This window comes from Durio zibethinus, chromosome 7, assembly GCF_047325235.1.
Source record: "Durio zibethinus cultivar Kanyao isolate XHJ-2024 chromosome 7, ASM4732523v1, whole genome shotgun sequence".
In the NCBI taxonomy this organism is placed as follows: Eukaryota; Viridiplantae; Streptophyta; class Magnoliopsida; order Malvales; family Malvaceae; genus Durio; species Durio zibethinus.
In genome coordinates, this window is record NC_143168.1 from 14856421 (window position 1) to 14881328 (window position 24908).

Genomic DNA, 24908 nt, shown 5'->3' on the forward strand with positions numbered 1-24908 from the left:
TCAGTAGTAGTTTATATTGGCACAACACTTTATTTTCATACACCTTTTTATTTGAACACAGCATTTTCTTTTGATAATCTTTGCATACATGTTGGACTGTGTATTTGAATTTTGTGATGTGGTCATAGTTTATATGCATTATTGTATTCTTTATACTATTAAAGGTTTTTTTTATTCTATTTTTGTTACTTTTAATGCAGTTAAAATAATGGTTTTATGATGCTTCATTTACAAATGCATTTGGGTGAGAAATTTGTAACAAATCAGAGAGTAAGCTATATGGGTGGGTATGTAGATATATGGAATGTCGATCTTGATGTGATTTCATTCACTATGTTATGCAACATGGCTAAAGATGCTGGGTATGGTACTACTATAATATTTTATTACTTACCACCAGAGTTTAGTGTTAATGATGGATTAATATTATGCTATGATAATGCATCATATGGTATGATGATAGATCATATGAGGGCAATAGGAGAGATACATGTATATGTGGAACATGGGGTTAATATACTTGATTTTGTAGATGATGTGCCATTATTGTTAAATCAAAAGCATAATGAGGAGGTTAGGAAGAACAGTGAAAAAGATGTATATAACATGAAAAATGGAACTAATGGGGACATTAATTTTCAAAGAGCTGTAAACATTAATAGAATAGATGATAATAATATAGGTGGGTGGGCTAATAATGATAGTAATTTGGGAGATACATTTGTACATGTGACTGTGTTAGATAAAGGTACACTTAAGGGTTCACATGAGGGTAAAGATGAAGGTTAAAATTCAAATAGTAAAAAAGAACCCTTTAGAGAATATGAGTGGGGCTTAGATATTGATGATGAAGAAATACAGAATATTAAAACATTTTACACTAAGTTTAGAGAAAAAAGGAAAAAAAAAAAGGTAGTGAAAAGTAATGAAATCCCACTAGAAGTAGATTTTGAAATTTTTTTTACAAGAGATCAAAAAAAGAAAAAAAAGCAAAGTAGAAGGAGATAGATGAGAATAGTAGGGCTAGGACAAATCAAGAGGATGATACAGATTACATAGACACTTCAGATATAGGTACTTATGAAAGTTGTGAAGATAGAGAGGTTACATATAAGAAAAGTAGGAAGAAATACTTTGACCCTTCAAATCTAGTTTTTAGGTTTGATATTGGCATGATTTTTTATGGTATAAGGTAATTCAAGGATGCATTGACCAAACATGCAATTACAAAAAAGTTTGATTATAGATACCTTAGGAATGAGACACATAGGGTCAAAGCTATTTGTAAACATGAAAATTGTCCATTCCTCATTTATGCTACGATAGACAATTATAATAGGTTGTTCAAGGTGAAGATACTGAAAAATGAGCATTAGTGTACTATTACCTTCAAAAACTCATAGGTAGATTATAAAGTGTTAGCTGATCATTTTCTTATCAATTTTAAGATTATTCTTGACTTGAAGTTGGTTAAGATAAAAAAACTTACCAAAGAAAAGTTAAATGCTAATGTCATAATAAAAGTTTGTAGGGGTGCTAAGATAAGAGCTTAAGAAAATATTATTGACATATATCATTATGAGTTTTCAAGGTTGTTTAATTATGTTACTGCTCTGAGAAAGGTAGATCAAAATGGACATGTAGATCTAATGGTTGAAAGGCCTACACCAAAGCATAAACCAAAGTTTTTGAGGTTGTATGTTTGTTTTAGTGAACTTGGGAAATCCAAAAATACTATAGGCCTTTGTTGTGTGTAAATGGATGTTTTCTAAAAAAATCCTTAAAAGCTGAACTTTTGGTTGCTATTAGTAAAGATGTCAATAATCAAATGTATCCTATTACTCGAGCACTTGTGGAAGTGGAGAATAAGCATAGTTGGGGATGCTTTTTGGATAATTTGAAAGTTGATTTTCACATGGAGAATGGTGCCAGATTCACTATCATGAGTGATATGCACAAGGTATGTATGATAATTTTACAATTTTATCTTTTGAAGGTTTATGATTTGTTACTTTTGAATGTTTAATTAACTTTTTTCATTTATTATTGTAAGGTTTATGTGATGCCATAAATTTTGTTATTCCTAAAGTTGAACACAAATTTTGTGTAAGACATTGGTTTGTCAATTGAAAAAAACTCATAAAGGCAATGACCTTCACAAGCAACTCTAAATATGCAGTAAAACTACAACAGAGGTTGAGTTCAAAGCAAGAGCAAAGGAACTTGGAAAATTGAAAGGTATAGCATTAATTGATATCTTAAAAAAAAGTCCTAAACATTGGTCAAAAGCATTTTTTAGTATTAGATGGTTGTCTGATGTTACAATTTAGCTGAAGCATTTAATGTTAGGGTTATTCATGCTAGGTATATGTCCATCATTTCAATGTTTGAAGAAATTAGCCATTATGTGATGTAAAGAATTGTTGACAATTTGAATAGATATGCTAAGTAGATTACGTTGCTCTGTCCTAAATTTTGTGAGAAAATAGAAGAGCATAAGGAACTTAGTGCTTTTTGTCATTTTGTATGGAATGGTAGTGATAGATATGAGGTTGAATATTATAAAGATAGATTTATGATAGACATGAGTGAGAGGAAATGTACATGTAGGTCATGAGATTTGATTGAGTACCATGTCTTCATGCCATATGTGTCATAATTTTTTAGGAAGTGCATATGTAGGTCATGTGATTTGATCGAGATACCATGTCCTTATGCCATATGTGTCATAATTTTTAAGAGTGAAAAAATTGAAGAATATGTTGCACATGTATATAAAAAAAGAAATGTATGAGAAATGTTATAGTTGTGCTCTGCACTTATTCTTGGAGATAAGTTCTGGTCTACCACACATATTGGGAGACATAAATCCATCAGTTTTTAGAAAGATACCTAGTAAACCAAAAAATAATAAAAATATAGATGAGAGTGAAAGTTTAAATTGGATAAAGTTATCAAAGAAAAAAAGAAAACTAAGGTGTCGAATCTATTCAAGTTTGATCACAATTCACGGAAGTGTTCATAAAAAAATTTAAGTTACAATCTGCTTATATAATTTGAAGTTTAATTTACAAATTGATCAAAACCTAATGTTATGTTTTTTATTCATTACAAGGTAGGAACACAAGACAAGCTAAAAACATAATACACATATGCCTTATCAACCTACAAGATTAGAACACCATGTTAGAGCAACAGCCACACCACCTAAAATAACCAGAGCCAAAGCAGTAACCACACCACCTAGAATGATCATAGCAGTAGCCACACCACCTACAATGACTAAAGCAATAGTCACACTACCTAAAGTGACCATAACAATAGTCAAGTCATCTACAATGACCATAACAATAGCCAAGCCACCCACAATGACCATTATAGTTGCCATACCACCCATACGCTCTACAGCACCTATAATATCCACATAAAGTACAACACCCACACTATCAAGATAAACTATAGCAACCAATGTAGTACCAAAGGCTACAACATGTCTAAAGTTACTTGTCCAAAAAGGAAAATAAAAAATTAAGGAAAAACTTGTACCACCTAAAAACAAGGGAGAAAAATCATGCAAAAAATGGGCATATATGTTAATGGAAAGATAAGGTTGCAGATAAAAAAATAATGTTCCTTTATTATGTAGTTTTTTGTTTTACTATTAGCTTGTTAAGATTTATTTATATATGCTAATGAATTATATTTTATCAAATAGCCTAGACTAAAAGGTCAGATGTTGATCTCTACTTAAAAAAGAGCTAAACGTGTATTAACATAAAAAATAGTTATAGATGGTTCTCTGTATAAGGAGATTGATGGCCATTTAGATAGTGTTACCAGAAATAAAGATGAAGATGAATAACTTCTTTTAGTCAAGGTAACCTATTTATATGTGTTACTAGATATTTTTTTGATGCATTGTTTGGTAATATTTTAATGGTTTCAATATAGGATTTAATAGATGAGTTGTTGGGTGTCAAGAGGAAGAGAGAAACTTCAACAACACTTGATGACACATTAACTCTTCTAAATGAGATACAAAGTACACAAATAAGGCAAGCTGGGAGAAAAAAGTCAAAATGCTGAGAGAAAGTACATAAGTCCAGCAACATTTTCAAGAGCTGATATGAATATTGTTTTTGAACATAATACATTTTTATAACTTTTTTATGCTTTTTATTTTTTAATATGAGAAATGTTATAGTTGATCATTTTTTGGATATTTATGATCATTTATTTGTGTAATGAGTAGTGTATGAAGGTACACTATTAGATGTTGTATAAATTTATTTTAGTCAATGATGAATGAAATGGTTTTATCTTGTTTCATCTTGTCTATGGATCAATTATGGATGTTGTTTATGCTTTTTTTGGATAATCATTATCCATTTCTTTGTGTGTAATAAGCAGGGATTTGATGAACTTGTTTCATGATGGATCATTGATGTATTAGTTTGATCTTGTTTGTTTAATAATGATGGATCTAAATGAATGAATTGGTTATAATTTTGTTTTATAATCTTGTTTGTGTATTGATCAATTGGTTTCATCTTGTTTGTAGCAATAATATAAACTAGTTATCATAATAGCAACAACACAAAGAGGGATGGCTAACTACCATTGTAGGTAACATTCAATTCTAAGAAATGGAAATGAAGATAATGACAAAAGAGTATACTTTAGTTTGTGGTACAAACATTATAGCCAATGTGGAAACAATTTACAAATAATCAAAAGCTAAACTAACATGTAATGAGAAGATAGAAAGATTTAACCAAATGGCTATAAATAAAAGGCAAAAATAATCAATAGATTTTTTACATTCAAAGAATGAAAACCACCAAGTTTTGGTAGCATATAATAAGGACTTAAACTGGGACACATAGTAATAATTGCTTTCATTTCATTACTTCGTCCTTACAATAGTTTAGAACAAAATATATAGTCCTTTCACAAATTCTTAAAATTTTTCAATCTACCATAAAATAATCCCTAAAATGAAAATGAAAAACACCATTTAAGATACTAGTAACGCAATCTTATTATACCATATTAATCTTCGACCCTTTGCTATCAAATCCTTATATGATTTCTTTTTCATTTTCAGAACACAAACCTCATTCAAAACCTTATTAACTTCATTATTATTGCAATTTTCCTTCAATACAGTATTTTCTTCCACAACTCTTTGTTCACAACCAACAATTTGTTCTTTTCAAGTCTTAATTCCTCATTTTGATTTGCATTTTCACTGTCCAATGAATTCTCATCTTCAACCTAATGAAAAAAATCGCAATTCACATCCTGCAAAATGTTAATAGAAACAAATTCAGTTTTATCCATCAACACAATACCATATTTGTATTAATTAACAAATGTGAAAATTACCTCTTTGAACTTTTCACACCCATAAAATTTTCTTCTTGGATTCTTTAATGTTGTTGACCTATGAATTAGAGTCATTACTCCATGATAACAACTAATTGAAGTAAAATGATTTCTTGTTCTTGAGCTACAACTTGATCATAACTACCCAAATGTCCATTTCTCTTTGATGAATCTTCAATAAGACCTTTATATCTTCTTTCACCCATCTTACCTGTTTCATTTGCTGTTGATTTCGTGAAGGTTGCAGCTTAGATTTCAAAAGATAGCAACTTCGATTTCACAACCTTCTTGCTAGACCCTTCACAAGTTTTGATTTTGTTTAAATTTCCTCTAGGTTCTTTAATTTGAGGGTTAAGGTTTGGATATTAAATTTGGGGTTTACATTTAAAGGAGAATTAATTTGTTTGGTTTTTTTTTTTTACTAATTCAAATTTTAGACCACATAAGCAATCTCTGTCATGCTTACATGTCATTTTATATCCATGTGATAGATTTTTATTGGCTAAAACAATCAAGTCAGTATTTAAGCTAATGGAGTTAACTCTTGAACTAAATTGATATATGATTTCATAGTTTAAAAACTTATTTAATAACTTTTTTAGTTTACATACCAAAATCATTTAGGGCTATTTAGGACATTATCCCTAATTAATCTCCGTTTCCCATCCATCCAAGCCATTTTTCTTTTCTCAAACCATCCAAGCCATTTTTCTTTTCTCAAACCATCCAAACCTAATTCACCTCGCCATTTGTTAGCTTGGGGTCAGTGAAACTGAAGACATGAAAGGTGAATTTCATTTTAGTTAATTAAGAGGAAAGTGAGGGATTGGGACATAGCTTTCCTATTTTGTGATTGGTAATTATCAAAGCTTGTTTTTCAGCTGTCCCCGAACCCAGGTATGCGATTGCAATGTAACCCAACTCAATTTTATGAATTCTACCAGAAAAGAAAATAAATTCCTTATATAAAGAAAACAGTAATACCTTTTTTTTTTATCTTTGAAATTTTGGAATTTCTACCAAATATTAAGCAAAACTAGCGTTTCGACTACGTTTGATTTTGAAAACTAGTAACTTTTGTTGCTATATACTCTATTTATTGGATGATTTCGGGAATCATGTTTGATTTTGATTGCTACGTTGGGTTATTTCATAAACGCCCACCATCTATTTGATAAAAGTCTACTTTGGGTTATTATTATTTTTTAAGATTTATGAGTTTGATAACTAGGCACTACGTATCTGTTAGTTGTTCATGGTTTTTCCAATGCTAAATGGAATTGGTTTCCTTTCATCTTGAAATTTAGATGTGCATGTGCGTGCTTGCAACTTAACCTTTAATTCCTCGGTATCTGTACAATAATTATCCTTTTTTATTGAGTTTGTATTCACAGTATAACATCCCTTATTCAGGTTCTTTTATATGCATATTATGTTCTTTATTTATAAAACATTATTGAGGCAGTCAGTCCATTTGATACTTGTAGCTGTTCATTGTTTGCCAACTCGGTTGCTGTGCTTATTATTCTTCCACTTTTTCTCCTCCTCCGTATAACTGATTGCTTTAGAATGCCTAGCGGAATCCAAAATTGTTGGGTTTCTATAACTTGTTAAGATAACGTAATGGTGCTGTAATCTTGTTAAGATAATGTAATAGTGATAAAGAGGGCAGCCCGGCGTGTAAAGCTCCAAGAGGAAAGGCAAATAAAGAACCTAAATAGAAAAAACAATGAAAGAGGTTTTTTTCACAAGATAATGTAATAATGATGCTGGTCGTAAAAAATTTTTGATTCAGGTGATATACCTGACTTCTGCCTATCTCTACCCCAAACTACTCATAACAACCACCCTCTTTCTCCATGCGAGAGGTGGCCTAAGGATTTTTTACCTCAAGTATTCGAGGTACTCAAGCCTGTTGACTTGAAACAATAACCATTGTACCAGTTACTGCTGGTTCATCTGACTCAAAATTATTTGCTAAACACTGCAGTTACATCTTCTATAATGTGATTTGGGACTGCTAGTTGGCATTTTCTTTTACGATATCCGCTGATATTATTCAATGCTCATGCTTGTTTAAGTACCCTTTTATTTGATGGTCATATTATTGAATGTGAAAGCTTATCACTTTCTATTCTCTCTTTCTCTGTTATTTTATCTGTTCAATTCATTTATGAAATGGCGATTGGTGTTATTCTTTCTAGGTATGCCTGTTGTTTGTATCCCTGCTATTTTGGTAACGCAGTTCCAATTGGTTTTGGGTACAGTTAGAAATATTCTGTCAGCTTTTAGGGAGACATCTGGTGCCTGATATACTGATCAGCTGCAATGAGTACATCCAAAGGGCAAAAACTTTCTGGGATGCAGAAGCAAGTACTTAGTCTCTACCGAGGATTTTTGCGAGCAGCTCGTTCAAAGCCTACTGAAGATCGACGCCAGATTGAATCAATTGTCTCGGCTGAGTTCCAGCGCAATTCCAAGCAAGTAGATCGCAAAAATTTCCTCTATATTGAATATTTGCTTCGACGTGGTAAGAAGCAACTTGATCAGCTAAAGAGTCCTGATACTATGGGGTTATCAGCTTTCAATGTCAGTTCGTCTAAGAAACAAAATGCTAAGACTTGAACACAATAATTGTTGGTTATCATATTTTTCTGGAAAAACTGATTGTTCTTTAATTGATTGTCAGAGAAACAGGAACTGCATTACAATAATATCAATGTTTTTAACATATTGAATCTCTTGTTACTTTCTTGTACTCAATGCTGGCCGGGAAAAGGCTGTAATTTGAAATTAATAAAAATATTCCCTTGAAATTCAATGGTTTTTGTGATTTTTCTGATTCAACCTTTTTTTTTTATATCGAATTTCTATATAAGAGATTGTGCTGCTGTTTTAGGTCAGTTTTTCTATTTAGGTTTGCCTCTCCTCTTGGATGTCAACATTAAGATTTATATCTGATCTTCAATTCATTGTGCTTTGGCAAGGATCTTAGGTTGTTTCAATGCAGCCTTCCAGTTGATTCATTGACGGATTGGTGAAATTCTAGGTTCCCTGAGCATCTATCTTTATGTTGCATCTTGATGCTAGAAAAAGGACTCCGCAAAAAGGAAGGTGAAATTCTTGATGAAGTTACAACTCTTATGTTTCCACTTTTTGGCATGTGATATTGTAAAAAAGGTTTTCTTTTTTATGATAGGCAGGATATTACTAGTTATTTATTTTAATAGGTTATGTGAAAGTGGTAGGAGTATTGTTTGTAGGTGCACACCATAATAAATCAACATTTTATTTTTATACTTGAGAAGTACTGCTAACAAAGTTAACTGTATTAAATTCAAGAGCAACTGAGTACCATTTTCCTTTTAAGTAACAAGTTGGAATTTGGATTTACCTGCTAAACCTTGAAGGAAATTAGAGAAATATTTGTTCGTGCACTTGCACACTTTATATATATGTTTTTTAGCTCATTTTAGTTATATACTTATACAAACATTTTGTTAGGTTCTGGCCTAAAAGTTAATCTTATGTAAACACACTATAAAAATCCTCTTAGTGATATCCATGACCCAACGATCAAAACATGATGAAATTTAGGTATGATTTTTTTTTCTTTTTTTGGGATTGAAGGTAGGATACATGTGATTAAAAATTCTTCTTTCCACTGTGTAACTTGAAACGTATTGAGTTTGCATATGAACCAAAAAATAAAACAAATATTTAGATAGGAATGCCTCAAGAAGAATCTGTAGATCATCTTTTCCTCCAAAGCCCTTATGTCTGGAAAATTTGGAGTCGTTGTAATAGGTGGGGTATTATGTGGGTCTCTGATACACGCCGACTACAAGTGCACGAACCGTTCAAATAATATAGTGATTGAATGAAAGAATATAGTCTCCTAAGGATTGATTGTTAACTTAGAGCAAAGTAAGCAAAGTACCGGAATTAGGCACCTAAGTTACATTCGGCTCTAACGAAGGTTTTATGGAAGAAATAAACCTAAACTATCCTAAATTAACGTAAATGATTGCATGAAATTAAATTTAACCTAATTACTATCAAATTATGAAGTTAGCTAACTAAATTAAAAGTAAAATAACTACTAAGGGAAAATCCTAAAGTGAATTAAAGCTAAGCTTTAAGCTTAAATCTAACCCACTAGTATGAATTTAAGAGAAAGCAAATTTAAATGCATGACGATAAATCAACTAAACATAAGATAAAAATGACATGTAAGATGAAATTAAAGGACATGAGCATATGAAACTGCAAATAAGGAAATGATTCAAACACTAAAAACCCTACCTAGTCTCAGCCTAAGCTATATTAATCTATTAGCGTGTTGGAACATAAACTACTGAATTTAAATGCAATACCTAAATGAAGATGACCAAAATCAGCATGTACTAAAAACATGAAATGAACCGAACGTAAGGAAAATGCAATGGACTAAGGCAACATGAAATGAACTAAAAACAAGTAACAAAAATGTAAGGAAAATGCTTGAGATGAACCGAATTGATATGATTAGTAAGTACATAAAAGATAAAAGGGGAAATGAGCTTGATTAACTAGGACTTTAAAATGCTTGAACTTAGCTTGCAAAGGAATTAATTAGCATACAAAAAACACAAATCAAGAAGCTAAAAGAAGTTCAAACCGAAAGTAATGAACTCAAGCAGAAAATTGTAAACACTATTAAGAGTAAATAAGCTTTGGAATTAAATGGAGTTTTAAAATGCTGGAAAGTAAAATGCACGCTATGCCAATGACATGAAATTTTAAGGCATGAAATTAAAATGGTAGCAAATCAAACTCCAAAAACAGAAAATGAAATCAGCAAATAAGCAAGCTCAAAAACACGAAAAAAAAAAAGAAAAGCATGAGAACTAGAAAAATTAAAGGGACTTTAAAGGAACATTAAACATAAAGAACATAGAAGGAAAATAAAGTAAATAGCAAGTAAATAACTAATTAAAACAAGCTCAATGAACCGAAATAAACAGCTTAAAAGAAATGAAAACAGTCACAAAGTAATAAGAACTTAAAATGAAATAAAAATAAGATAATGGAGATTCAAGCTGCTTGAAGCCCCATAAGTGATTTCTCAACCTAATAGCATTCAAGAACTACCCTGGTCTTGCTCAAAACAGCCATGTATCATAAAAGAAAGGAAGAAAAACCGAAACTAGGCAGTGACAAAACAAAACCGAACAGCCAGCGGCCAGCAACCCAATCTTTCTCAAATTTTTACTCAAGTTTTCATAGTGATTTTGGCTTTCAAATTGCAAGAAAATGAAGTAAACAACTCTATAAACATGTAAGGAAAAGCTCAAAAAAAGTTGAAAGGAAAAACAGCATAAAAACTCAATAAAATAGTAGCTAACAGAAATTGCTTTTAATAAAACCAAAATTACAAACTCTCAAGTTTCAAGCTTAAATACAAGGATTTGGTTAAGGAATTTTTTGCTAAGCCAAGTAACTATTAAAAACACGTAAAGGAAAGCGTAAACGAAATATTGAACAAGAACATACAAAGGTAAATGAGCTAAACAGCCAAGAACCAAATAGCCAGAGAGCTGCCAGCTCTCCGCAGTGCAAAGGAAATGAAAATTCCTAAAAATGAAAGAGGCAACTAGGGCTCCCTTTTCTCAGCAGCAACAGCTTCTATAAATAGCCAATTCTAGGTTTTTTGGTTGCCTAATGAGCTTGTACCATTTAGCAGCCAAGTCAGCAGCCTCATAATCCAGTTCAATTGGAGGAGTCTCAGCAATGCAAAAACCGTGACTACCTTTGCCGCTTTGTCCAAGTGTGCAGCTCTTTTCCAGCTCATGCAAGGTGCCCAATTGTCTTCCATAATGCAGCCTGTTATAACATATATATCCGTAGATCTACCACTAGATAAAAATGAAAAAGAGACGCCACCAATCTTTTTTGTTTATGTGTGATTGGTCACTTAATATAGATTATGATCTACGAATACAGATGTTAAATTTGGGAGTTGGTTATGCCTGAAAAAGGTTATAACACCCCTACAACACCCATCCAATTGATGGTATCAGTTGGATTCCAAATTATCTAAGCTTTGATCATATTTATAATTTTACCAAATTAATTTAATATTAAAAATCAGTCTTAAAATTGTCTCACTAGTTTGGTAGCAATTAAGATAATTTTCTCACATTAGGAGTATTCATAAAAATTAATATCCCATTTTGAAGAGGCTCCATCACCGAATTTATTAACATATTTTTATTTAAAAAAATTAGTAAAATCTCTCAATAGTTTGGTAGGACTTAACAATAATCCTCTAATAGTTTAGAGGATAAAAATTATTTTTCATTTTTTATTACAAAATCGATTTATGGAACTTCCTAATAGTTTGGTATATTCAATTTTAAAAATTAAACCTACGAAAATTTTCCTATAGTTTGATGAAATTTATGAATTTATCTTGTAGGATTTTTATTTGAAAAAGATTTTTTTTATAAACATATATTTTTTTAAAAAAGATTTTTTTATATAACTTCTTCTATTCTTTCATAAAGAAAATGTTTATTTTATTTTATTTTATTTAAAAAAAACTAAATAAAAAGCTAAAAAAATAAAAATAAAATTAAGACAACAAAATGAATAAAATCAAAAAATCAAATCAAAAAATAAAATAAAATGAAAATAGAAAAGAAAAACCTTACGATCAGGTTGGATTAGAGCACGGGTCAACATGCAAGTCATCGGGTCAACACGTGGATCCTGAGTTATCCAAAACGACGTCGCTCTGGGCTAGTATAAAAGGCACTATCCAACGTTTTTCTTTAGAAACCTCAAAGCCTCTCTCTCTCTCTCTCTAGCTCGAAAAATTCTCTGCCTTCTCTCTAAAACAACTAATAACAATGCCAAAAAGTTCAACCGTAAATTGAAAATCCTACTGGTTTCTAGAAACTTCATCGAAAAATTCAATAAGAAATTGAAAAACCCATTCGTTTTCTGGAAAACTTGTTGAAATCTTACCAGAAAATTCAATCTCATCGAAAAATTTTGCCAAAAAATTCAAATGTTCTTTCTAAACCCAAAAAAACCCAGAAAAATCCTCAAACCTTTTCAAAAAGCTCTAAATCTTTCCCAAAACCTTCTACAACCATAAATCTACCTCTAGAAACCTAGAATCACACCTAAAAACCCTAAATCAAAATCGTAAGTCCCAAAATAAAAAATACTCAAATATCCTTATTGCCTAAAATTTTTTCAAACTTTTCTTTCTTCAAAATTTATGTGTGTTGTCCTCTATAAATCTAGTCCAATTTTTAGGTAGCTTTAGGATCAATTTTAAGAAATGGACAAAATCAATCCCAAGCTTGAATCTTAGGATTGAATTATGTTCAAACGAGATTTTAGGTCTCAAAATTTTAGCAATCACACTAGTACAATCTTGCATTAAAACCATGTGGTGGGATTCTGATCTTGAGTTCCTTATTCACGTACGAATTGGAACAAAAAAGGAAAGAAGAAAAGAAAGAAAAGGAAAAAGAAAATAAAAATAAAAATATAATAGTAATGATAATAATAATAACATAATAATACTAATAAGAATAATAATACTATAATAATAATAATAATAAAATAATAATAATAATAATAACAGTATACCATTATATTATAATACATACTATAATAATAACAAAAGTACTAAGAGCAAAAAGAATCAATCCAATTGGGCCCGAACACAAATGGGTATTTAGATATTACAAAGACATAGACACCCAATCTATTCAAGTCGAATTAGGAAAGATCCATAAATTTGAAAAATGATTTAGGCTGGACCAAGATAAGATGATTGGGACAAAACCACAGTTTAGAAAATGAAGCAACTAGAACCAAGTAGAGGTCAAAGATGAATGATCGGGATGAAATCACGAGTCAAAATGAAGTGACCAAAATCGAGTCAAGGTCGAAAATAAATAACCAGGACAAAACCATGAATCATATAAGGTGATTTAGACTGAACTAAGATCAGATGATCAAGATGAAACCATTAGTCAAAATGAGGCGACCAAGATCGAGTCAAGGTAAAAAATGACTGGCACAAAATCACGAATCATAAAAAATGATCTGGATTGAGCTAAGATCAGATGATCGAAATGAAATTATGAGTCAAAATGAGGTGACCAAGACCGAGTCAATGCCAAAAATAAATAATAGGGATGAAACCATGAATCATGAGACATAATCTGGATTGAGTCAAGATTGGGTGAGTGAATAACATAAGTGCATGCCTTATCTAGGATGCAAATGAAACATAAATTATGGTACCAAGGCTTCTACATTCTCATTCTTGCACACCTTTGGCAAAGAAATCATCCTTTATTAGCCTGAATATTTATCTTTATCCCAAGAAAAACTATGAAAGCCATTTTTCTCTTATTTGAAGGAATTCATTTTTGGTCATTATCTCATTTAATCTTTCAAAATGACACATAACTTCTTATGACTTTGTTTAATTATTAATCATTATCCCAATTTCAAAGCATGAGATGCAAATTATGCACTTCTTTTATTCATGGCAAGGTATAAAGAGAAAGGACAAATATATTGGCAATGTATAGAACTAAGAGAGAACAATAAGACAACTTTCATTTATTCGGATAAGCAATAAATTACAAATGATGGTATAAAAACAAAATTAGAGTGTACAAGGATGGCTATTCAGGTTAGCAATGTCCCAAGATAAATGATCAGATAATCATGACAACAAATCTTGAGTTTTTTCAAAAACTCAACTAAAATATGATGCTCCAACACCTCAGAGCTCTTTTAAGTTCACTGTCTTTGGTGTGCCTTTCAGGTGATGCTATATTCTATTTATCCAAATTTGCCTTCGCTCAATTCAAGCCGCCCTTCTTTTCCTTTGGGGCCCAAATTGCCATTTTGAATTTTCAACTTGAATTTTCTTTTTTGGGTTCAAGTTGCCCTTTTGGATTTTCAACTTGAACTTTTTTTTTTGGTCAAGCCGTCCTTTCGGGTTTTCAACTTGAACTGTCTTTTTTTTTTAGGTCAAGCAAAGTACTTTTTCATGGCATCAAAATTAATAGGATTACGAAGTTGGTCTCCATTTATTTCTGACAAGATTAAGGCTCTTCTTGAAAAAGCTTTTTTTACCACATATGATCTTTCCCAATTCGATGTTCATTTTCTCCTATCATCATGTTGACTTGAAAGAATTCTTTTTAATACCAATTCTTCTTCTCGAAATTGATGAGGTCAAATTTTTTTGTCATGAGCCATCATTATTCTTTTTTAGTATAGTTGGCCGTGACAAAGTGCTGTTAATCTTTTTTTTTAATAAAGTTCAATTGCTCGTAACGCTCCCAAATCTGTTTAGGTTCTTCTAACCCCACTTCTCTTAGGACTCTTAAGGATGGGATCTCTACTTCTATTAGCAATATAGCTTTCATTCCATAAACCAAAGAAAAAAAAATTGCTCTAGTAGAAGTGAGCACGACGGTTTGATATGCATGTAGGGCAAAAAATAATTTCTCATGCCAGTCATTGTATGTTTTAGTCATCTTCTTTAAAATTCTTTTGATGTTTTTATTTGTAACTTTCATTGTCTCATTCATTTTTTGATGATATGGAGTTGAATTATGGTGTTTGATCTTGAACTGAACATATACTTCTTACATCATCTTGCTATTTAAATTCTTTGTATTGTCTGAGATGATTTTTTCTAGAAACTTATATCTGTAGATTATATCTTTTTTGATGAATTTACAGACCACTGATCTAGTCACAGTTGTGAAAGAGATGGTTTCGACTCATTTAGTGAAGTAATCAATCATCACAAAAATGAATCTATTCGTATTTGAGGCTTTTGAGGTAATGGGACCAATGACATCCATTCTCCACATAGAAAATGGCTAAGGTGGCATTATAACATGTAAAGCATTGGGTGAAGCATGAATCTTATTAGCATAAATCTGACATTTATGATATTTTTGAGCATAATCAATGCAATCTTTTTCCATTGTCAACCAGTAATATCCAGCTCGTATAACTTATCTTACTATCATATGCTTATTTACATGTGTTCCACATACGCTATTGTGAACTTCTTCAATAATCTTTTTAGTCTCAAAGACACCATCATAACGTAATAATACTTAGTCTTTACCTCTTTTGTACAAAATTTCTCAACCCAAAAAGAATCTCATAGCCAACTTTCTCAAGATTCTTTTATTATCTTTTGTTGCTTGATCTAGGTACTGCTGATTCTTTAAATATCATATAATATCATGATACCAGGGGTAGCCATCCTCTTCCTCTTTCAAGTTGGCACAATGCACTGGCATGTCCTTGATATCTAATTTGATAGGCTGAATTTTAGTAGTATCATCGATCTGTACCATTACAGCCAAAGTGGCCAAGGCATTTGTAATATGGTTTTTTTCATGAGGTAAGTGTTCAAACTGAATTGCTTTGAATTGTTTACATAACTCTAAGATGTATTTACGATAAGGAATGAGTTTTGAATCCCTTGTTTCCCATTTACCTTTCAGTTGATAAATGACTAGAGCTGAATCCCTAAACACTTTTAACATTTCAATTTTCCTATACAAAGTAGCATGCAGTCCCATAACACAAGCTTTATATTTAGCTACATTATTGGTGCAATTAAAATTCAATCTTGCTGTAACAGAGTAGTAATATTCTATTGGAGATATTAAAACTACTCTAATCCCATGCCTCATAGCATTGACAATCCTATCAAAATAGTCTCCATATCTCTTTCTTTCCATTATCTTTTTTTGACCCTAAGATGGCCATTAATTCTTCATCTGAAAAACTCAGCTTCATAGGTTCATAATCATCAGTGGCCTTATCTATTAGAAATTCAACAATAACACTTCCTTTAATTACTTTTTGGCTTACATATACTATGTCATATTTCGAAAGCATCATTTGCCATCTTGCCATTCTTTCTGATAGTGATTGCTTTTCGAAAATGTATTTGATGGGATCCAGTTTAGCTATGAGTCAAGTTATGTGGTAAAGCATATATTACCTGAGTTTTTTAACTGTCCAAGCCAAAACACAGCACTTTTTTTCTAGTGATTAATACTTAGACTTGTACTTTGTGAACTTCTTGTTCAGGTAATAAATAGCTCTCTCTTTCTTGTCGGATTCATTTTGTTGACCTAACACACATGCCATTGACTTTTCATGTACCATTATGTATAGAATCAGTGATTTTCCTAAAACAGGTAATGCTAATATTGGAGGATTTGATAGGTACTATTTAACCTTATCAAAAGCTTTTTGACATTCTTCATTCCACTCACTAGGATTATTTTTCCAAAAGAGTTTGAAAATGAGATCACATTTAAAAGTAAGTTGAGAAATGAATCGAGAAATATAGTTGATCTACCCAAGAAACCTCAAACCTCTTTTTGTGTGCTTAGTGGGGATAAATTTTAGATGGTTCAAATTTTGTCTAGATCAACTTTTATTTTCTCTTTCACTGACTATAAACCCTAATAGCTTCCCTAATATGGCTCCGAATGTACATTTGGTCGAATTCAATTTGAGCTGAAACTTTTTCAACCTCTCAAACAACTTTTTAAGATTGACTACATGATCTTCTCTTTTTCGTGATTTGGTGATCATGTCATCCATATACACTTCAATCTTCTTATGCATCATGTTATGGAAGAATGTTACCATAACCCTTTGATAAGTTGCAACAACGTTTTTTAGTCCAAAAAATATAACCTTGTAATAGAACGTTCCCCACATAGTGATAAATGTGGTCTTTTTCATGTCATCTTAGGCTATCTTTATATGATTATAATAAAAAAATCCATCCATAAAAGAGAATATTAAATATCAGGCTGTATTATCTACTAGTGTATCTATATAAAGTAGAGGAAAATTGTCTTTTAGACTTGCTTTATTTAGATCTCGATAATTTACACACATTCATACCTTTTCATTTTTCTTGGGGACATGTACTATATTAGCCACCTATTTAGAATATTTAGCCACTTACAAAAAGCCTGCATTAAATTACTTTTTTTACTTTTTCTTTGATTTTCAGCAACATCTTTGGCTTCATTTTTCTTAACTTCTACTGCACTGGCTCGCATTTTGACATTAAAGGTAACCTATGCTCTACTATTTCGATGTTGAGCCTAAGCATATCTTGGTAAGATCAGGTGAACACATCTATAAACTTTCGCAGCAAATCCTCTAATCGCTATCGATCAACTACTAAAAGTGAAATACCAATCTTGACTTCTTTTTTATTTTCAGCATCACCTAAATTGACTAATTCAACCACTTCTTGATGAGGCTCAATGGATTTATCTTTCTATTTAATTAACCTGATTAAATTTGGAGACAAAGTGTATTTCTCAAAGTCTTATTTAGTATCAAGCTCACCAGTATTAATCAAATTTTTAAAATTAAACCCTAAATCATTGTCATGATTACGTTTACATTCATTTAGGGACTTGAAAGTTAATGAAGTAAAAAATATTGGCAAGAAATTTTGATGGGGTAATGAATGGAATAGAAGAAATGGACAAAATGCATGCTCTTATTTTTATTAAAATAATGAAAAATAAAAGGCCCAAACATAAGAGTTCATCCTAATGCTTTTGGGCATAAGCAATTATAAGGTGTGATTACATTGAAGAAAAATTGAAAACAATAGGCATCTAGATGACCCTCTAATTCTTCAGTTCATAACCAGGTGGGTATGGGTAAACCAAAGCTTTCTTCTTTCGATTTTCATTATCTACAATATAAAAAGACAACTTGGCAAAAGCTTCCTCCCACTTTGATTCTCTTTTTATGTCTTCTTCAACCCCCGGATCCATGTATCCTCTAGGAATGAAAGTTTCATTTAAATGGAGAAAGATCATTAGTCCGTTCTTTACCCTTTTGCTTTTGTTTTACATTTTTTTATCTCATAACATAATCTTGATCTATTACTGTAATCCTCAATCTTAGAAAACTTTCTTATCCCTTGAAGGTTTTTGCCTAAACTGAATCCAATACTCCAACTCTTATTAATCATTTGATTAATCACAATTTGACTGAACTTGAGTCCTTCACCCACTACATTAATAGGTTCAAAAGATCAATAAAAACATTTCAATGATTTTTCTATTACTTTCACATATGAAGCATTTATGAGGTGAGTCACTAATAAGTCTTCTTCTCTAACCATAATCACCAATTGTCCATCCATATTGAATTTGATCTTTTGATACAATGAGGAGTGGATGGTGCTCGTCTTGTGGATCTATAACCTTTTCAATAAGTAACTATACGATGGAGAGATATTTATAACTTAAAATTTTATGCTGAACACACATGACCCAGTCCGTATGGGCAACCCAACATCCCTCAAAACTTTTCATCTAGTTCCATCAAATGCTCGAAATACCATCTGACTGGTTTTGATATGGGACATATTAAAGGGCAACTTGGCTAAAGTAGATACATACATGACATTAATAGTTGATCCATTATCAATAAGGACCTTAGCTATTATATGGCCTTTACATTTAACATTGATGTACAATGCCTTGGTGTTCTTTCTACCTTCAGGCAAAATCTCATTATCACTTAAAAAGATGTGATGTGACACCATTAGATTCTTCGCCAAGTGATTCACATACTTCATGGATACATTATGGGCATATAAGCCTGATTCAATACCTTTAGCAAGGTATTACGATGTGATTCAAAGTTCAAGAGAAATGATAGTAAAAAAATTTTGGCTGGCACCTTATTTAGTTGCTCCACCATAAAATATTTGCTATGCTTGACTAACTTAAAAAACTCATAAGCCTTTTTTTTAGGTATAGACTTTGGGGTGTCTTTTTTTAAAATCTCTGGTTTAGTCTACTTCTCTTTTTTTTTTTTTATTTTCTCTAAAGTTACCAGAGTATAACATCTTTCATTTTTAGTTATGCCTCTTACACCCGTTATATTGACAATTTTAGCTTTTGACATATCTTTTTATTGCCCCTATGTCATTACTTCACATTCATATCTCTAAGGTGCCATTTTTTCATCTTTGTAAGAAAATAGAATGGGATTTTAAAAGCTACTGGTTTGGGAACAAACTTATTCCTAACTGATTGTGGCTTCTTCTTATAGCATATGGTGATAGGTTTTGGCACCACCTATCTGTCGAAGCCATTTTAATGCCTTCTAAGGCTTTTGACTCTTCATATAACTCTATCTAGTAAGAGTCCATTAGCTTCTGCACTTTATCATGAAATTACTTGTAAATGTAGATTAATTGTTTCGGAGCTCTATTGTAATACTTACATCTTTGGTTTGGGATACATTTTCTTGCATGGGTGTATGGAGCTATTGGTTGTATCAACCCAACCTCATATAAAGCATCATATAGCTAATTAAATGAATTTTAAGCTCTTTTACTTTTTTTTCACATGTTTTTCGCTTGTATCCATAGCATTTATTGTATGACTGGGCAAGGGATTCCCACTGACATTAGGTACCAAATTCCTAGTGGTATTAAAGCTTATCAGCCTTTCCTTGATTAAACTTTGCACCTTATGCTTAAAGGAGATGCAGTACTCAGTACAGTGTCTCATTACTCCAAAGTGGTAGTTATAGTAGACATTGGAATCATACCATTTAAGGTAAAGAGGTCTGAGTTGTTTAGTAAGGATGAAAGCAATTAGATGGTTCTTGTAGAGTTCTTAGTATAGTTTAGTGTAACTTATGAAGATAAGGTCAAATGTAGGTCTCTCCCTAGTTTATGGTTCTCGAACACTACTTGTTATGTTAGCTGAAGAAGTAAAAGACCTCGATGATGATGGATAAAAAGATCATGTAGTCGATTGGTAGGTAGAAACATGACTTGTTGTCTGATGGTATATGGGATAGGTTGGTCGAGAGTAATTTTAGAATTACTGCCTCTTAAGATTTTCAACTTGAGCCTTACTTTTTTTTTAGTTACTTTTTTAGAAGGCTTCCTTCTTTTAAGTTTACCATTTTTGATGGTATTTTTTATGATTTCTCATAAAATCACCATATTAGCAAAGTTCTTAGTCATATTTTCTATTAATCTCTCACAGTATGGCGACTTTAAAATGCTCACAAATAGCACTGTAATTTTTTTTTGGTCAAGAGAGATAGTACCAGAGTAGCTTCATCTCGCCACCTTTGAGTGTATTACTTAAAGGATTTGGATGCTTTCTTTTCTATTCCTTGTAAAGAAAAATGATTAGAGGCCATGTCAATGATGTGACGGTACTAATTAATGAAAGATCGTGTCAAATCTTTTTATGTTTTTATACATGTCCCACTAACTAGACATACCATCTTACTATAGACCCAGTTAAACTATCTTGAAAGATGTGCACAAGCAATTTCTCATTACTAGTATATGCCGTCATCTTATGATAATACATTATGATATGCATGATAGGGCACTTAGTACCATCATACTTTTCAAATTTTGTTACTTTACAGTTGGGTGACATCACCACGTCTAGTACTAGGTAAAGCCCCATTGCATCCATGGATTAATAGAAATCAATTCCTTTTATAACCTTCAATCTTTCCTCGAGTCTGTTCATGGCCTGATCAATTTTAAAATTTTCCAAAGGTGTAGCTATCTGTGGTTTTTCTTTCTTTTTTACTTTATTTAGAGTAGGAAGTTGAATGGGCTTAGCTATTTTTTCTGTAAAAATAGGATTTTTATAACTTTGGATATTCTTATAATTAGGTGTATAAGTCATTCCTGGGTAATTGTACTTTGGAAAAGTTACCTATTGAGGTTGAAATATTAGGGTAGCTTGAGTCTGTTATGGGCCAAAACTTGGAAGATATGTTGATTCAATAACTTCAGGTGAGATATCTTCCTCAATTACGTTTCCTCTATTTGTTTTTTCTAGGGCTTCGAGAATTTTGCTTAATTTTTTTTCAAGTACCTCATAAGCCTTTTCTATCCTCACAATACGACTTGTATTGTTTTGCTCCATCTTCTTGCCTTTAGCCCAAGTATTGTATGAGTGGGTAGCTATTCTTGCACCTTGGTACCGTAATTAAAAATCAATGATAGTGCTATGATAATGAATGTGATGCAATGCATGGAAAAGAAGAGAAAAGAAAATATTTGCCCTTTAAAAAAATTTCAACAAAAATGAACTTTCATTATTCCACATGAGTCTATTTTACATTAAATATAATACTATCCCTTTATAAAAACTTTTAACTTGCTCATACTAGTCTTTAGCCTTCTCAATAAAGTTTAACAGTCTTTGTCCATGCTTCTCTGTTGGTGTAATTTAAGCTTTCAATGCCTCAGCCTCTTCTACCATCTCACCTACTTTGATCACTGCCTTATTTATCTGAGCTATGAGGTGCTCTATATATCTTTGTCTTCCAAACCTTTCTCTTTTGTCACACTATATCTGATAGGATAATTTTCTATACTTCTCTGTAAGGGTTCTGACATGATCTTTTTGTTCATTCAACTTCAGTGTTAAGGTCAAAATGTAGTCTGAAAACATTTTATTTTCTTACTGAACTTTTTCAAAATCATATTCTATTTGTGCACATTCTTTTTTCAACTCTTTATTCTCACGAACCAGATCTATATTGTTTATTTTTTTAGTTTGCACTTGTATGTACAGCCTTTTGTGCTCTTGTCGTAGCTCCTTCAATTCCTTAAGGGCATCATCTCATTCTCTGACAACTTTTAAGGCTTTACTGTATTCCTTAGAAAGCTTATGGACTTGGATTTCTAGTTTTTCTATTTTGTTTTACTATTGGTCTTTTTTTCCCTAGAGCTTAAAAATTTTTTGTTTTAGTTTTTTTTTTTCTATTTCATATTCTTTCCTTGCAGGTTCTGGTTTTAGAAGCACATCATTTATCCCATGGTCCACTGACTGCCAATGGTCTTTAGGTATAAATGCCACTTTTTGACCCATTTTTATTCTTCAAATCAGATAAATTTAAGTGGCCTTGTCAGTAAATGGTCCAAGGCTTACGCTTTTGGGTTTCTTTCAGGCCTTAATCATATTATTAATCTTCTAAAAAGTTTCGAGCTCTTATATGACCAATCAAATTGGCTAAGCTTATAAGTGATAGAAGTAAACTGTTTAGCTCCATATTGTCTTCTTACCATCAATAGTGCATAACTCATTGACCCTTACAGACCTAAAATTGAACCCTTGTCTCATCTTCACATTGATATAACATAGGCTTTCTGTTCATTCATAGAGCTAACCATTTTACTTGATCAGTTGTGAGCTCTTGCAACAAATGTCTCTACTCCTTCTAAGTATTACTTTTGGCTAAATGCTCTGATAAAGCTCTTTAATTGGGTTTTGGATGTAGAAATAAAGCTTAAAGAAGGCACTTTTTTTACATTTAAAATGGCTTTTCATCCATAGATATCGTAATGGTATGCAACCCATGAATCTTACCTTGTCATTTTGTTTACAAAAGTTCAGAGATTTGATGGTTTTCACCATGATAGTTGGGGAAAGATTAAATTTTTTTTTCAATTTGTTCAAAAAGATCAACCATTTTTATTTCAACATGGCCTAAAACCTTGAGAAAAATGACCAACCCATATATGGCTAGAGCAAACACATTCATCCCCTGATCATCATCTGGATGCTTGACAATGAAATCTAGGAGAGTCTCTCATGGAATACCCTTATTTTTTTTTTCTCGAATATAAGAATCTATGATCTTTTTTCCCACTCTTAGAATCTAACTTAATTTTTTACGATTTCCTGACTTATGTTTCTTCACATAGATTCTGTCTGGATATAGCATATGCATACCCACTAAAGTCAAGTACTCTTCTATAGTTGGCACCAGATCAACCTCATTAAAGATGAAATAATAGTAAGAAGGATCCCAGAACTATACCATAGCCTTAATGAGTGAGTTATTAACATCCACTGACAAAAGATATGCAATATGCCCAACTTCTGACAGAAAGCTTCCTACCTTGAAGAAGTCATCCTATTTCATATATCCGATAGGCTTTTTAAATCATTCTATTTGGAGAACAAGTGAACTTCCTTTGGCAGTGTAGAGATATGATCAAGTGGTAAACAATCTTCTTCTTTTTACTATTTTTTCTCTGATTCTATCTTTACATCTATGGGAGAGTCACATTTGAACAGTGTAGATGAGGCAAAAATTTGACGTTTTGTGGAGTCTATGAGAGCTTTTGTTGAAATAATATTTGGGGTAAAAATACTATGTAATCTATAAGTATGTTTATGAATATGCACAAAAGGAGAAAAAAATAAAATAAGACAAAGAAATTAGTTAGTCACTTTAATAAAACATAGAATAAACACAATATAGTAAGTAAGATAATGACATGACCTTGAATTTTAGATTAACTACAAGAGGGGAGAATAAGGCTCTATATATGGTTGGCTATATGCGGTTTGGGTTAATTCTAAAAGGTTTCCAAATTGTTCCTTACATCATAGTCCATCACAGACTAGTAAGGTACCTCGATCGTTGCCCATTATAGGCTATAAGCGAAAAGGGTTTAATTTAAGTAAGAATATTTTGCATGCCCATGAGAAGACATGAAATCTCATAAGAGCATAAGTACTTCACTCCCTCCTAGAGGTAGAGCTCGGGTGGAGAGCTTATGTTATACACATGCAAATGAATGACATATATATGATAAACAAGTAATTAAGCAATATAAACAATAAGAAGAAGCGAAAATAAATAAATAATTAATCAAATATAAACAATGAAAAGAAGAAATAAGAAAAACAAAAAATAATCTCAAGTTTATTAAGTAGGGCTTGGATAATAAAAAATTATTTATTGGCTTAACTCTCGATGTCCCCAACGGAATAGCTAAATTATAATAACGTATAGATCCTTAGACTTATCACTAGACATGGATGAAAGGAAGTCGCCACCAATCGTTTTTGTTTAGGTGTGATTGGCTACCTAATATAGATTATGATATGTGAAAATAGATGTTAGGTTTAAGAGTTAGTTACGTATGAGAAATGTTATAACACCCTCACAATGCTGATCCAACTAATGATACCAGTTGGATTCCAAATTATCTAAGCCTTGATCATATTTATAATTTTATCAAATTAATTTAATATTGAATCAGTCTTAAAATTGTCCCAATAGTTTGTAGCAATTTAAGATAATTTTTTCACCTCAAGAGTATTTATAGAAACTAGTGTCCCATTTTGAAGAGACACTGTCGTCGGATTTATTAACATATTTTTATTCAAAAAAATTAATAAAGTCTCTCAATAGTTTGGTAGAACTTAACAACAATCCTCCAATAGTTTAGAAGATAAAAATTATTTTTTATTTTTTATTAAAAAATCGATTTATGGAACTTCCCAATAGTTTGGTGGATTCCATTTTAAAAATTAAACCACAAAATTCTCCAACAGTTTGGTGATATTCATTAATTTATCTTGTAGGATTTTTATTTGAAAAAGAATTTTTTTTATAAA

The 24908-nt window shown here is 31.5% G+C and overlaps 1 protein-coding gene across 3 annotated transcripts; it reads left to right on the forward strand.

Annotated features, from left to right (window-relative positions):
* Window positions 1-5982: 5982 nt before the first annotated feature.
* Window positions 5983-8209, forward strand: LOC111277690 (LYR family of Fe/S cluster biogenesis protein). Of its 3 annotated transcripts, none has more exons than XM_022864095.2 (2): window positions 5983-6285; window positions 7593-8209. In XM_022864095.2, exon 2 carries the CDS (start codon window positions 7717-7719, stop codon window positions 8011-8013), a length of 297 nt encoding a protein of 98 aa, XP_022719830.2. In that variant the 5' UTR covers window positions 5983-6285; window positions 7593-7716; the 3' UTR covers window positions 8014-8209. The 3 variants fall into 3 exon arrangements, with proteins under 3 accessions (XP_022719830.2, XP_022719831.2, XP_022719829.2); XM_022864096.2 differs by having other exon boundaries at window positions 5983-6175; window positions 7656-8209; XM_022864094.2 differs by having other exon boundaries at window positions 5996-6285; window positions 7656-8209.
* Window positions 8210-24908: the final 16699 nt, after the last annotated feature.

What these genes read in the sequence shown, in the direction of transcription:
- LOC111277690 (XM_022864095.2), top strand. Translation starts at nt 7,717, where the DNA reads ATGAGTACATCCAAAGGGCAAAAACTTTCTGGGATGCAGAAGCAAGTA.